This window comes from Typopeltis vanoorti, chromosome 1 (genome assembly GCF_054136105.1).
Source record: "Typopeltis vanoorti isolate ZY-2024b chromosome 1, IOZ_Tvanoo_1.0, whole genome shotgun sequence".
Taxonomy (NCBI): domain Eukaryota; kingdom Metazoa; phylum Arthropoda; class Arachnida; order Uropygi; family Thelyphonidae; genus Typopeltis; species Typopeltis vanoorti.
The window spans coordinates 179,474,564-179,490,898 of NC_143549.1; the positions used below are offsets into that span (position 1 = coordinate 179,474,564).

At 35.2% G+C, this 16,335-nt stretch overlaps 1 protein-coding gene across 1 annotated transcript in view; it reads right to left on the bottom strand.

The window, feature by feature from the left end:
• Fbl6 (F-box and leucine-rich repeat protein 6) overlaps positions 1-16,335 on the bottom strand; it is a 273,653-nt gene that overhangs the window by 58,575 nt on the left and 198,743 nt on the right. Inside the window, exon 9 of the mRNA XM_090404578.1 lies at positions 12,479-12,641. Coding sequence (XP_090260704.1) covers positions 12,479-12,641 — 163 coding nt within the window. The remainder of the gene's footprint in view (positions 1-12,478; positions 12,642-16,335) is intronic.

Consider the following 16,335-nt stretch of genomic DNA (forward strand, 5'->3'; position numbering starts at 1 on the left):
ATCACCCTTTTGTAACTACCCTATGAAAGTAAAAATTGGTCACCAACTAAGAATGAATTCTCTAGACCTTCTTTCTGGGGCCGTCTCCTTTTCAGACACTGAGAAATTTGTTTTTTGAAGCTGTGCCAGTCAGAGTCCTAGGTTAGAAGAATCCTTGTTCAGAGAGACCTTCCCAGAATCTTAACGCCTATTTTACTTACTAAAGCTCTACAACATCTGTAGGATTCTTAGCTTGCAGTCGTGACTCTAATGTTCTAAATTCCACTATCTTATTCCTCGCATAGGTTCAGATGTTATGAGTGGCAGGTTGGTCTCATGCTCAGGCAAAACTCAGTTTTACATAACAAAACACGTTTATTAGGATCTTAGAGCACTTACATTTAGATCAAACATACACAAGAATTTAATCAATTAAACACTAAATCAAACTGGTGAATACAAATGAACATTCTAATAAATATTCAACAACTCTAGCCTCTAAGTTAATCAGTGATACACCTAACATTCACAATACAAAATTCTAATTAGATTCTATCTACAATACTAGCTCCTCACATTAATTTGGGCACACACGTGTATAAGTTTTCAGACAACCAGTCTAATGAAAAAAACCCAACAAATTGCTAAGCATATTAGTCATTCAAAGTTCAATAAGTATCTGTCCATAATTTCCTTTCCACTAGAAACTGATTAACCTTTTCTTCTAATACAATTGGAAAATAAGTAAGAAAGTTCTGTACATTACCATCACTGTGTTTGATTACCGTCTTCTTTTTGTTGGATAAGACTCTGCACTTCCATCAGGTTGCATCCATGTGGAGGTCATGTTGTTCATCCGATAAAGCCTTTCTCTGCACTTCGATGCTAGCGTTCATCTCGATCCTTTGCAGGTCACTATGGTCAGCATTCCTGCCTTTGGGAAATAACTTTCTGCTGCCTCATTCCGGTAGGACTTCTATCGACGGCCCGAAACAGTGGACGCCGGCATCTTGCGTACTGCCCGTCTGGTACCCATCAAGCATTCACAGGGAAGAGCTCGCCGTCCGACCTCATAGCACTTTCTTCTATTGGTCAGCAACTTCAGGTCCAAATGAGAACAGGGACAAAACTCAAGAGAGCTTGAAGCTTGCGCGAATCCTTACTTATTCTATCTCCGTTGCGCCCTCTTTTTTGCTGCAGAAATCTTCACACGCCACCTTCCCTTGTGCCCTTAAGCTGTTTCATCATAACTCTTCTCCTCGAGGAGCACTCTTTTCAGGAAACATGAACTCAATTCGCCTTCTGCATAAGCCTTCGTCTCAGGCATTATGCTAAATTGGATGATTAGCACGCGACCCTTGGACTTCTGTTTACACTGGATATACATTTCACATAGAATACATTTTGATTACTACAACTTACAAAACAGAATTTCTATTTAGACAAACAGAATTCATTTTCTAAGTTTAACACACGTGAACCACAGTAGTAGGTTTTTTATTACGTAAATATTTCGTCCCAGGTATCTTAGGACATCAGTACAGTAAGGCAATACTAGGAATGACAAAAGAAAAGATTCCTTTGCACGTATGTACAAAGGAATCCAAAACTGCGTGCAGTGGCGCATTCTACCCTTTCTTTTGTCATTCCTAGTATTGCCTTGCGCGTTCTACCCTTTCTTTTGTAATTCCTAGTATTGCCTTACTGTACTGATGATGTCCAAAAATACCTAGGATGAAATATTTACGTAATAAAAAACCTACTACTGTGGTTCACGTGTGTTAAACTTAGTCATGAATTCTCCACAGGTTTCTCTATATAATCAAAATTCATTTTTCCTTTGCACTTTACATTAAAGTTATTCATTTATGCTCCCTTTTTACAATTGTTTCGTTACTATAGTACAAGTATATTTTAGTTATTTTATTCTTGTTAAATCTTGAATGAAATAATTTTAATGAAAATTCCCCATTCAAGATCTAACACTCTGTATGAGACTATCTCACCTTTCTTCAAAAAAAACCAGATAAAGGTTCCTCACGTCATGGACAGGAATCGAACCCAGGTCTTTCTAACCAAAGGGCCTCATCTATACTGACTGAGCTATGGAGGCTCAATACCTCTTATAGTTTATTTTATTCTGAATAGTTACCGAATATTTTTCTTATTTCTTAAATTCATTTTCTTGGTAGAACTTTCTCTGCGTGAGAATCTTCAGGGCTTTGTCAGAATCAAATTTCTTTTTGGGCTTGTTGCAATTGTAGACTACACTGCTGTTTCAGCATTCGTTTTAGAATGTTGAAACAGCAGTGTAGATGTTTAATTAGCTTAGATATACGTATTTTTTGCTTCATTGGAGTAGCTACATTGCTTTTGTGCACTCATCCAAGGATGATTAGAATTCTTTCTTTAAGTGTAATTTGTGAATAGCACTCATTATATTAGATTTGTGGAATTAACTACCATTAATGGAATTTTAGATCTAATTTCATTCCAGATAGGTTCTATTAATCTAATATAACAAGCACTATCATCATCATATTCCTGACATGTACCCTCAAGGGGTGTACAGGATATTATGATAGTACCACATGAAGAACTTACATCATTACTAACTTCCTGTGAAACAATTTTCCTCCAAATCAATTTATCTGTCAAGACACCAACATTATCAGATTTTATATTCTTGTCTTCTAAGGCACTTTTTACTGTATCAATTCACACATCTTGGTCTTCCTCTGGGTCTTTTTCTTGCCAACTTGGCTGTTTTGCTAACCATTCCTCTCCCATTCTGTTTAAATGGCCATACCACCTTAGATTAGCTCTGCTAACACATTCCTGGATGCTAACAATGTCAAGTTTTTTCCTAATATTCTCGTTTTTTAATATGATATTGCCACTGATGCCATCTGTTCACCTCCTAATCTTTCTCAGGACTCCCAGGATTTATCTGTGGTGTCTAGTCTTTTCTCAAGTGTTTTATTTCTAACCCAGCTCTCTGATCCATAAGTTAAAATTGGTTTGAACACTTGTCTCATATACAGCTAATTTAGTGTTTTGACTAATTTTTCTCTTATTCCATATAATTTATTGTCGACTTCCTACCATACTGGCTTTGTCGATTCTGTTGTCTATTTCCATATTTAATTTAACATGTTCACTAAAAATTTTGCCTAAGTAGCTGAAATTTTTTACTTGTTCTATAGGTTCTCCATTAACGTGCAGTTGATATTTTTAATGTTTCTGCCTATTTCCATTGTCTTTGTCTTGTTATTGCTGAATTTTCATACCAAATTCATTAAACAGTTATTCAATTTAGTCAGGGAATTTTGCAGACTTGTACTGGATTTATTTAAAAGTATAACATCATCTGCATAAAGTAAAGGGCTAAGATTAACATCTCCAATTTTGATATCAGGTTTAATACCACTTTTGTTCATAATGTGACACATATTGATAATGGATAACAGAGGGGATAATGTACAACCTAGTCTGACACCAGATTTAAATTAAATCATCTTCCTGTACTTCCTTCAATTCTAACTGCAGACTTACATGTCAAATAAAAATTAAGTAATGCTTGTTATAATGACTGATTTACACCATATAACTGCAGCATTTTGAATAGCTTTTCTCTTGGCCCCCTTGTCATACGCCTTTTCCAAATCTACAAAACTTAACTTAAAAACAGATCTTTGTTATATCCCCACGATTTCTCAACTATTTGTCGTAAAGTGAAAATCTGATCCTGACAGCCTCTATTTGGCCCGAATCGAACTTGTTCTTCACCAAGCTTCCCTTCCACAATCCTTCTCAACCGTTTCTCAAGTATACTTGCATAAATCTTACCAGGAATGCTTAGTTGGGAAATACCTCTGTAATTCTCACATTCAGTTTTATTTCCTTTTTTGTATATGGATACTATGAGAGCTCTACACCAATCATCTGAAATATGTCCCTCTGTCCAGGCTTCTGAATTATGCAGTGCAGCCACTGCAAGACTTTTATACACTTGAGCAGTTCTAGTTGAATATAATCCACTCCTGCTGCTTTTCCACATTTCAGCCTTTTGATGGCTTTTTCTACTTCAAGTATGGATATGTATTCCTAATTGCATGCCTGTTGGGTGTTTTTTACCACTGTGTGTCACTGCTTGTTTCATTCGGCAATTTTTCGGATATCTTTGATTATGAAGTAATTACTACATAATCAAAGATATCCTTTTCTCTTTTATAGTATCTCTTATAACAGTATCAAAACAACTCAAAAGAAAGGTTTTTGTAAACAGTCTGCACTACTGCCTGTGAACCCAAATCTGTGTCACATAATTATGTTTATATTTGCACCTGTACATACAATGAAGTCAAATATATATCCTGTCTCACAACCACAGAATACTAAGATTTTTATGTCAAGTCTGTCTTTTTAATGGGTTTAATTGAATGAAGGAGAGAGAGAGATGACCTTTGAATAGTACTAAACTATCATCTAATATAAATGTTTTCAAAGGAGATAAACGATTCAATGAAAAGTTTTCTTGAGGTGACCAATTTCAGTTTTTACAATTTTATACCTAGAGGCATGATTTTCATTTTGATTGAAATATAACAAATATCTGTCTTGAGACATACATTCAGAAAATCTTCTGAACATGCAAGAGGATCATTAGACCAATATTCTGCACTCAAGAATAATCTAGCTTAGTAAGGCTACCATTTTTAAAGCGTGCAAGATAACTTCAGATTAGCAGTGAAATGGTTAAGCAACAATATCATCTTGGACTAGCTCTGCTTATAATTATTGAATATTAACAATGTCAAGTTCCCTGATATTTTTATTATTCATATCACCTTGTCATTGATATCATCTGTTCATCCCTTCTAATTTTCTTAGAACTCTCATATGAGTGGTCTTTTTTGGTTTTCGATCAACTACTTTATATCAAATCTAACATCTACAATTGTAATGTTCTTTTCGACCACTGATTATGTAGAAAACACATAAACTGGGTTTAACTGGTCAGAGGTTTTTTAATCATCTTTTTCTTATAAAACGTTAAAGAAAAACGATTGAATAATTATCCTTAAGGCGGACAAAGGAAACTCCACCATAATTTTAAACAACAGAGATTATAAATCAAAGATCTGAGTTGCTCTCAGACACATCCACTTATTGTGAATTAGATTCAGACCTCACCTGGACGAACCACACAGAAACAACCTACTACGCAATATGGACAATTGGCAGTTAGATCTCAAAAGGAAATTGAAGTCATTACATTTGCTGACACCACAATTATAGTTCACCAAAAGTTCACAAAACCGGAATATCTCTTCGTCCAATAGTAGATGGGATTAACTCTCCTACCTACCTACCTACCTACCATCAAAACACCTAGCTTATCTTTTGAAAGCACATATTTGTAATATGGACACATACATCAGAAATACACAACATTTCATTGAAAAGCTGAGAAACAGATATCCTTGCTAGCCTGGATGTTGTGTCCTTGTTTACTAATGTCCCAGTAGATGAAGTCATAACCATCATAGACAATCTATTTCCTCAAGATATTACTCATCTTTATAGACATTGTCTCACTTCCAACTACTTCAAATGGAATGAAAAGATCTATAAACAAATTAGGTATTGCAATGGGTAGGCCTATATCTCCCCCATGTGCTGATATGTTTATGCAGAAGTTTGAAAAAGAACATCTCGTCACAATTAGATCCAAAACCATCAGTATGGTGGAGATACATCAATGATATTTTCATCATATGGAAACATACAGAAGCAAAACTACTTGAATTCCTAACTAAAATAAACTAATTTCATCAAAATATCAAATTTACCTTAAAACTTGAAAGAGAAAGAAAACTGCTGTTTCTAGACGTCTTAATCACAAAGCAAACAGATAGCAACATTGACCTAAAGGTTTACTGCAAACTGACCCACACTCGACGTTATCTGCATTTTTCTTCTTCATCACATCACATTTCACAAAAGTTGCGTATTTTAAATATGTCAAAAAAGAGAGCATCTTGCATCACAAGCGATGACAAAACTTTAAAAGATGAATTAGACCTCATATTCGAAACTGTAATAAACAATGGCTATCAAAAAATTTCATAAATAAGATTCTTTTCTCCAACCTCTCCCAAAAACAAACTCAAGATACCCACTACAGCTCTTCAATTTCTATCCTTATGCTGGGTCTCTTTCACAGAAAACTGCTAAAATGCTCAAACCTTATGAGATCCGAGTGGCTTTCAAACCAATAAAGACTATTCACAACTTGTTAAGATCACCTAAGGACAAAAATGCTTTCTATAAACATCCTGGAGTTTACAACACTCCTTGCTCTTGTGGTTTAAATTATTTCAGACAAATATCTAGAAGTCTAGAGATAAGAAAGAAAGAAAGAACAGAGAAGACAATTCTGGCTTGGCGGTCCATTTTTCTAATACCAATCATAACACTGAATGAGATAAAAGTACTATGCCGTACTTGAAGATTTTCATTCCCACAACATAAAAGAAGCTGCAGTAGTTATCTGTTCAAGAAGTAGCCTGAACAGAAACCAAGGGATGATCCTCAGTGACATATGGAAAAGTCTAATAAGATCACTCAACACATCGCAGTTCAATTTTGCTGCCAATTATAGATCATATATGTATAACAATGACTGATAACATACAGGCTCCATGCATTTAATGTAGCATTTTATTTGAATTTAGATAATATTTAACATTCGTTTATGTTATAACCTGATATCTTTAACTTGTTTTATAATTTTTTAAAGCTGTTTTGTCACCTTGTATGCCCAGACGAAGCCAACAGTCAAGTTGGTGAAACTAGTAGGCTATTACTTTCCAATTAAAAAAACTTCTGACCAGTAAAAACCCAAGTCCTGCATACTGCTCCTGGTTTGGTACATTGACTAATTTCTCTCTTATTCAATATATATTTATTTAGCTCTCCATATCTATTTCCACATTTACCACTGTTGCTAAACACTGTGGTAATTTAAATATAAAATACTAATTAAATACTAAAATATTATTTAAATACTAAAAATTTACCTATTCTATATGTTTGTTACTGAGAATGCAGTTGATGTTTTCTGTTTCTCTACCTATTTTCATAATTTTAGCCTTTTTATTTCTGATTTTCAAACCATATTTTTCACAGCAATTATTTAATTTCAAGAAACAACTAAACTTAATATCTGCTATTTGAATATCAAGGTTCTCATCACTTTCTGTAATTACGAGGTTCATAATAAATTATATTTGATTTAACATAGGCCACCTTCCTGTACATCTTTCAATTCCAATTACTGATTTGCAACTTCTGTATAAGCTAGCTAACTGCCACTCTGTATAAGATTTCATTTATACCAAGCTGACAGAGGCTTGAATTTTTTTTTTTTCTTTTTTTTCTTTCAAAGTAGGATCTTTGTATCTGCATGATTTCTAGCTTGTTGGAATACTGGCACTCTTTATTTGACCAAAATCAGTTTATTCTTGACCAATATTTTGACCAAAAGTCTTCAAACAATTTTTCTTAGTCATTTGTTAAATATACTTGCATAAATCTTTCCTTGATCTGAATAAGGAAATTCCTCTATAATTCTCAAATTAAGTTTTAATTTTGTTTTCCTAAATTGGTATGATAAGGACTCTATTTCAATCATCAAGGATCTGACCTTGCAAACAAGCCCTCTGAATTACAGTGATGGAATTGCAAAACTTTTTTCAACTATTCAGGTTGAGTATCTCTACTTCAGCAGCCTTTCCACTTCAGATTGATAACTCTTTCTACTTCAAGTATGATATATTATCCTAATTGCATTCCTCCTAGAATGTTGGTTTAAAATATAATTATTACAGATTCCAAAATGTCCTTACCTTCATGCTGTTATTATTTACATTATTACTTACATTATTTATTTAAATAATGTAAATTTAAATTATAATTTAAGTAATAATTTAAATTATTTAAATTTAAATTACATTATATACGTTATTATTTACACTATTTACATATTAATTACATTGCTGTTATTATTTTTGATTCATTTATGTGGTGCTCTTTCCTACATTTTGAAACTTACTTAGCACTCAAAAAACATTCTGCCACTTTCATAATATTTATTTTCAACATTAGTTCTAAGTTCTTTTAAAGACAATTTAGCTGCTTTTACATATAACTTAGCTTTCCTACATTTTGGTGCACTTTCTGAAAGTGTACATGCAATTTTAACAGACAGGACAGAACTTTTTATATGATTTCTTCTTCTTCTTCTGTTGAAGTCTTTCTTTGCAATTTCATATCTACACATGGGGCACTCATTTCTGGTATGTTATCATTATTTGAGACCTCCAGGAAGTCAAGGATTCATTGAGGGAGACTATACATCACCCACACCAGCTGTCATACCTTCTATTCACTACTGCACTCACTACTTCAACAGGCAAACTTCCACTCACTCACTGCTCTTTGAGAGAAAAAATGTAGTTCTTACCCTTTCTTAATTGTGCACAAACTTAACTTCCATGGATGCCTCTGAGTTCTCTCACCATCTTTCTTTCATATAGAAAAAAATTTCATCAGATGATATCCCTTTCAGAAATGTATACTCCCCTTTATCACATCATCCATCACCCACTTTCTCCTATTTACCAAGGTCTGCAAGTCCATATATGCTCAATCTATCCTCATAATCCACATTTGATAATCCCAACATAATTTTTGTTACTCTTCTTTGCATCTTTTTGATAGCTGCTGCTTCTTCATTTCAGATTTCTTCATCTTCTTGAAGCCAGGAGGCCAAATCTGTGCACAGTAGTCCAGGTGAGGTCTCAATTATGAAGCAAAACACCTTCCTTATCCTTACATGTCAATGTTTGTTTCAACATTGCAATTATTATCATTATTAACATCTGACCTCCATGGAGTCAGGATTCATCATGGGAGGTAAACATTATCTCACACAAAGCTCATCCAACCATACCTTAAACTGATTCAATATGTCTGCATTCACAACACATTCACGCAACGCATTTTGCTCACCAATCACTCACCATGCAAAGAACCTTCTCCTCACTCCTTTGCTCACCCTTGATATACAAGTCTACCCGCCCCCCCCCACCTTTATTCTATGAAAAATTTCTTTCATGTTTACTTGATAACAATCACTGACATATGTATCAATCATATCTCCTCCTCTTATTCACAAGTCTTTGCAAATTACATTAATTCAATCTGTCTCATACTCCACATCCCAAAGACCAGTTGTCACCTTTGTGAATCTTCTCTGGACCCTTTTAAACATATACTTGTCACTATGAAAACCGAGTGACCAAATTTGTACACAATAATTCACATGTAGCCTGAATCATAACCTCTTTATTTCTGCACATCAAGGTCCTCCACATCATTGCCATTATCCAATGTGATGACTTCATAACTTGTGCAATGTTACCAATGAATTTCTTGTTCACCACCACTTCCAGATCTCTCATCTCCTCTCTCTCTCCCTCAAAGTTTCTCTACTGAGTGTATACTTTGCATCCCATCGATGCTTTCCCCAACACTGAACTGGGGGCTACGCCTACCTGCCAATCTCCTTTTGCATCATCTGTAAACAGTTCCATATCATCAGTTAAACCCATCCAATATTAATATACAGGCTGAACAACAAGGGTCCCAATACAGACCCCATGCAGCATACCACCAGTGACTTTCCTCTTTTGGGACACTGCATCCCCATATACAACTTCGTGATGTCTAACTGACAGCCAGTCACCAATCCAACTCACTAATCTATTACCCAGTTCCACCTGTTTCAATTTATTTAAAGCTTGTCATGTGGCAGTCTATTAAAAACTATTAAAATCTAAGTATACCACAGTACATGCATCTCCCTCATTCAATACATTCATCACCTTGTTATAGTACATAAGTTGGTAAAACATGACTTCCCTTTAACAAAACATGCTGATAATCATGAATCAGAAAATATTGCTGTTATCAATCCATTTTTGTATCCTAGTTCTCACTAATCTCTCCAATATCTCAACCACAACTCCAGATATACAGATGGCCTATAATTTATTCTCTGAGTTGTATTTGCAATTTTTGCTATGTGACAATTGAACTTCAAATTCATGTCCACTATACTATCCAAAAAGTATATTATATTGGTGGAGAAATCTCATCATGCCAATTCAAATCATTCTGTAAGTACTGGATATCAGCTACGGATGTAGCTGATATTCAGTATAATTTTTGGCATCATCAGCAAACAACTCAACATCTATTGTCAGATCCTTCCCAATATTATTAATGTATAAACTGAAAAGTGAAAGAATTTGAAAACAATAACCAGAAACCAGGAGACTGAGGAACAAAATTGAAGAAATCATTGACTGAGTCAATTTTTGATTAACTGAGTCGAAAAACTGTTTTGCTAGCCTTAACTCACCCATATGCTCAAATGACTACACCACTACAGATCAATTCTGCTTACACATTTACAAATGCTAACAATGTCAATATGATTCCACTTACTGATACCATTTGTTCATTCCTCTAATTTTTATCAGAACTCATGTCTGTACACGAATTATGTTTTAACGGTATTAACAACACCAAACACACTATTTTAAAAAAATATGTTTTAATAACTTGCTTATATTTCACTGAATTTCAAATCAGCATCATCAGAGCACAACACAGCATGCATATGCGGCCATGAGTAAGTGAAACATACAATTGTAATGGACAAAAGATCTAAAGTTCTATTTTGGCACCCTCTAATGTTGTAGGAAAATAAATATATAAAATTACAGCTATGTGGGAGTTGCTCTTAAGCTAACAGTCTCCAAATTTTTGACAAATTAATGCAGCCATATTTGTTCAGGTTAGAAGAATTCTTCATAACAATGGCTGACTCAAAAAATAATCTTTTGGATCTCTAATGATTTCTAAATATCACACATTGGATTTCTTCCATCTAATTCTGTGTGAAGGAGGGGGGGGGTGTCCAAAGTGTGGTCTGCCAGTCGTGATTGCCATAATAATGGTAGCGAATGCATTTTTTATGTTCTTCCATGCAGATGTTAACAGATTTTAGTGTCTGCCCATAGTAGGCCAAGATAGTCACAAGGAACTTCATAACTTCATACACTCCAGGGTGTGCTAGAGAGTGAAGTTTATCTTTAGGTGAGTAAATTAGAGTTGCTAATCTAACATTAGGTTTGAATGCGGTGCAAAGGTCATGTTTCATTAGTTCTTTGGCTTTCTTTTCTGAGGAGGAGGAGGGAGAAGTAATGGAGTTATGCAGTGTTGCTCTAGTGTTGTACTACCCAGGTGTTGACTTACGCTTGGACTCGCTGATAGTTCTTCGGCATGAAACTCTTAGATTTCGATCTCCGAGTTTCGTATCCAGCTTTAAAATAATGAGGGATTTATTATCCCTTGGAGTTATGTAGTATTTTATCTATTTTGTAGGAATTGTAGCCACTGGCCAAGGAAGTATGGTGCAGATATTTGAGTTCTGTGGACAGAGCTGTATTGTTAGAACAAATGGCTTTGGCTCTGTGTGTAAGTGTTTTTAAAATGCCGAACTGTTGGACTGGATGATGATGTGATTGTTTATGTAAATATCTTCTTGTGTGTGTTGGCTTTCTGTAAATGGAAAAAAATAGCGATCCATCTGAAAGGTGGGTGTGACTAATGTGTCAAGAAAACGTAAACAGTTATTTGATTCTTTTTCTACTATATTTTGGGGTGTTGTCTGTTTAGGTAGGCGACAAACGCATCCAAAGTGTTTTATCCATGGGACCAAATGGCAAACCCATCGTCAACATAACGTAACAACACTAGGGACTTGTATGTAGTTGTGGTAAGTAGTTTGTTTTCAGAGTGTTCCATGTAAAAGTTTGCTAAAGAGGAGGAGAGAGGGAACCCATAGCAGTATCATTAATCTGTTTGTAGATTTTTTTCTCCCCATATAAAGTAACCTGCATACATATTTTCCATAGTAAATTTGAATAATTCAAAGATATCGGGGGGGGGGGGGGATTTAGAATTATTCAAATCAAGAGTGTCTATAAGTGGTACATTGGTAAATAAAGAGGTGACATCAAAACTAACAATTATGTCTGAATTTTTTTTTTACAGAAGTAGAGTAGTTGCCAGCAAGGGAGACAAGAGACTTGGCTAACTGTTGGGCAAGTTTATGCATGGGAGACTATCTATGCTATAGACTATAGAGCATTCCATCTTAGGTTTTTCATGAATGCTGATTATAAGGCATGTATATGGTATAATCAAATAAATGATGATAAACATCAAGATTAGAATATCACAGTATTCAATTCCATTAAATTTTTAATGAATTTAAAATTTAATCAATAAGGCATAACAGAGATAATTTAATCAATTATCTCTATTATGCCTCCATCAAATTTAAGCATAACAATCCCACCTTTCCTAGAGCCATTTCTAAATCTTGCATACCCACAACATTGCACCTAGAAAGGTACAAATGTTGGATATGCCAGGCAGGAAGTCGAACCAGTCCAGATACTGAAATATTCTGACACCCTCGAAGATCAAGTAGTTTAAGCTTGTGGGATGCCTTTGTAAACCTTAGAATTAAAATAGTTTCAACAATATAATATTTGTAAACTAATATTATATTATATTATATAATACCTATTATAGAACAAATGTTATATTTGAGAATACATCAAAACAAGATCAAATTTCAAATGTTAATAAATATAGATTTATAGATAAAATGAAAGATATAACATATTACATGATATTGTTTTTATCACCTTACTCAAAACTAGGAGTTCACTTCTGCTTTTGAGTTTTTACTCGGTGCCAATATAAAACTGTAGTGTACAACTGTTACTATCTTTTGTTCATGAAAATTCAGAAGAGCTAGTGATGCATACACCTACACTTTGCCAAGGCTTTTGACAGGATGCAGATGGAAAGTTATTACTATTATTACGGGCAACTCCAGGGAGTCAATAGACTCATCGAGGGAGGCCCCAAATCATATTCATCACAACTATTTGACATTCATACAGTATCTATCATACCTCGCCTTAAACTCATTCACTGTCACAGCATCCACCACAGACTCAGGGAGCGCATTCCACTCATTCACTACTCTAAAAGTAAAGAACCCAGCTCTAACACCTTTACTAACCACACTTTTGCCCAGTTTCCATGGATGTCCCCTAGTCCTCCCACAACCAGCCCTGTTCTCAAAAATATCTTCTGAATTAATTTTATAGAAACCCTTCAGTAATTTGAATGTCTCAATCATATCTCCCCTTCTCCGCCTATCAACCAATTTTTGCAACCCACAAATCCTCAACCTGTTCTCATACGGTTCATTCCACAGACCTGCTATCATCTTGGTCACTCGCCTCTGGATCCTCTCCACCTCCTCCCCATCAAGAAGAAACCTAGGTGACCAAATCTGAGCACAGTAGTCTAGATGGGGTCTTATCAAGGCTCGATACAGAGGAACAATAACCTGCTTGTCTCTGCTTGTCAACGTATTCTTCAGCAACCAAGTGATTTGATGAGCTGTTTTGGTCACTTTTGCAATGTGTCCCCTATATTTCAATTCCTTATCTACCAACACTCCTAAATCTCGTGCCTCATCAATTTCCTGGAGCACGGTTCCACCAATGCAGTAAACTGCCGCCAATCTTTTCACCCCAAAATGCATAACCTTACATTTTGCCACATTAAACTGACATCCATTCTCCTTAGCCCAGACCTCCAATCTATCCAAATCATCCTGCAAAATTTTGACGTCATCTGCATTCACTATTGCCCTACCCAACTTCGCATCATCCGCAAACAAATGAACTGTTCCTCTCAGATCATTTCCTATATCATTTATGAACAAATTAAACAGCAGTGGTCCAAGAACAGATCCTTGTGGCACACCACTAGTCAAAGTTCTTGTATTAGTTTCAGAATATGGGATTGGATTATAAACTATTAGCTTCAGAGGATGGCTTGCTGACTGATATCAAAAAGTGCATGTTGTATGGGGAGTGGGGTATCTGCAAGGTGACCAGTGGTGTATTTCAGAGAGCAGTCCATGGTTCATAGTTACTCAACGTATACATCAAGGATTTGACAGGAGATATATAGCTGTTTTCTGATAATGAAAAGATAGGCAGGGTAATCAGGAATGTAACTGACGTGTAGCACTTACACAAATGAACTGAAATTGTGGACAAGTGAAAATGGCTATCATCTGTTCTTAAATGTAAATTTATGCACTTTGATGATGAGATATCCAATGGTGTATTATACTGATGGGATTATGCTAGAAAAAACTGATCAGGATAGGATCTTGGAGTTTTAGCAGATAAGAAGTTGAAGTTCAAGAGCTACATAGCAAAGATTGCAAATACAATTCTTATGATAATTGCAATGCTGAAATGAACACTGACATATGAGGAAAAGGAAGTCACTTTGCCTCTTTAGAAGGCCTTGAATGTGCACACATCTGGTCTCCTTGTTTCTATGGGGATGCAGCAGATACAGTGGAGAGGATGCAAAACACGGTGTTAAAGATGATACCAGAAGTGTGATATGTAGATTATGAGTACAGACTCAGAATTTGTGACCACAGATGTTATTAGCTAAGAGAAAAAAGGAATTATATGAAACAGACCTACAAACCAGGTTATTAGTAGATGGAATTTTTCATTTTATGGAAGGTAGAGAGAGGGGATGGGAGGGCATACATGGAAGTTGAGAATGAATGCAGTCAAGAAAGGGGTAAGAGCTAGATTTTTTCTTTCATTGTGCGGTGCATGATTGGAATGGTTTGTCTTGAAAGTGATGTGTGCAGGTAGTGAATGAATTCAAGAAATTGAGTGACATTTGGTGTGGATGATACATGGCCTCTCTAAGTGAGTTACTGACCACCTGGAGGTTTTGGTTAATAATATTAATTTGTAACTCATGCTGAAGAGTTTGCTCATTGAAATAGATTGTTATTGTTCTATTTTTGAGTTAATGAAACCAAATTTTTTTTAATATTTTTTTTTAGGTAGTGAGGTAAGAGTAAGTATATGTATTGGCTGGTATGTATAGGCTTATGGCAGACAGTAAAAGATAGATTGTCCAAGAGAAGGTATATTACAAGTGTATTGAACAAAGAAGTATGTTCTGGTTTTCAATTTCAGTGGTAAAATGTATGCATTTGTGTTGTTTGTTCGGGTAAATCAAGAAGGAATTTAAAGTTTGGAGTCCATGGGGCCAAATAAAGAAAATATTGTTTGAATATCTGAGCCAAGCTTTGGATTTTGAAGTAGAAGAAACTGAAGTATACGTTACTCAAAAGCTTCCATATAAAAAATGGTAACAGAAGAAGATAACAGTAAGCCCATGGCCATATATTTTACTTTTCTCTCTCTCTTTTTTTTAAAGTAAACATCATCATTTTGCCACACAATGTAACCAGAACATAGCATGCAGGCAGAGAGGACCATGATATCAAGTGGAAATCTGTCCTGTAAAAGAAATGTGTGATGGTCTTAATTTTGTTTATGATGGTTGGTTTCATGGCTATGATAAATTAGCTGTCGATATCTTTAGCTACTGTCAATGTCAAAATAGTATAATATTTTTATGTATTTTACAAAGAACATAAATTATTGGTATGCCTGCATAGTGTGGTAAATAGCTTGTTAACAGTGCCTGACAGTCATGAAATGACTGTCAGACACTGTTAACATTTGATAATTTTATAGTTTTCTTTTTAATCCAGTCAGTTGGATTATATTTTAAGATAAGTGTTACTCGTAGACAGGCTTATACGGTGGTTATGCATTACTAAATCACTTAAGGAATTGACAATGTAGATAAGAATATAAATTAACCAACATATCCAACAAGGAATATAAAGCTCTGCAGGAAATGAAGAATAATAAAGAAATAGTTATCACCAAAGTAGATAAGGGAAATGCAACTGTAGTACTTAACAAAAAGGACTACACAGGTAAGCTTAATGCTCTTCTATTAGACTGGGCTACTTACCGTGCTATTGAATACAATCCCACCAACTCACAAATCAGAAAACTTCACAGGCTCCTTAAGAAAGTCACTTCTTGGCCTGTATGGCATTGATTCCCCCACACAAATTAGCTAAACACTTGTCCAACGTGCTCACACTTTGGCCAAATACACTCAAGCCTCAGCCCACTTCAGAGCCAGCATAGAGAACCTTACACTCCAACATACTGACATAATGGTCAACTATGACGACGACTCCTTATTCACAAATGTCCCGCT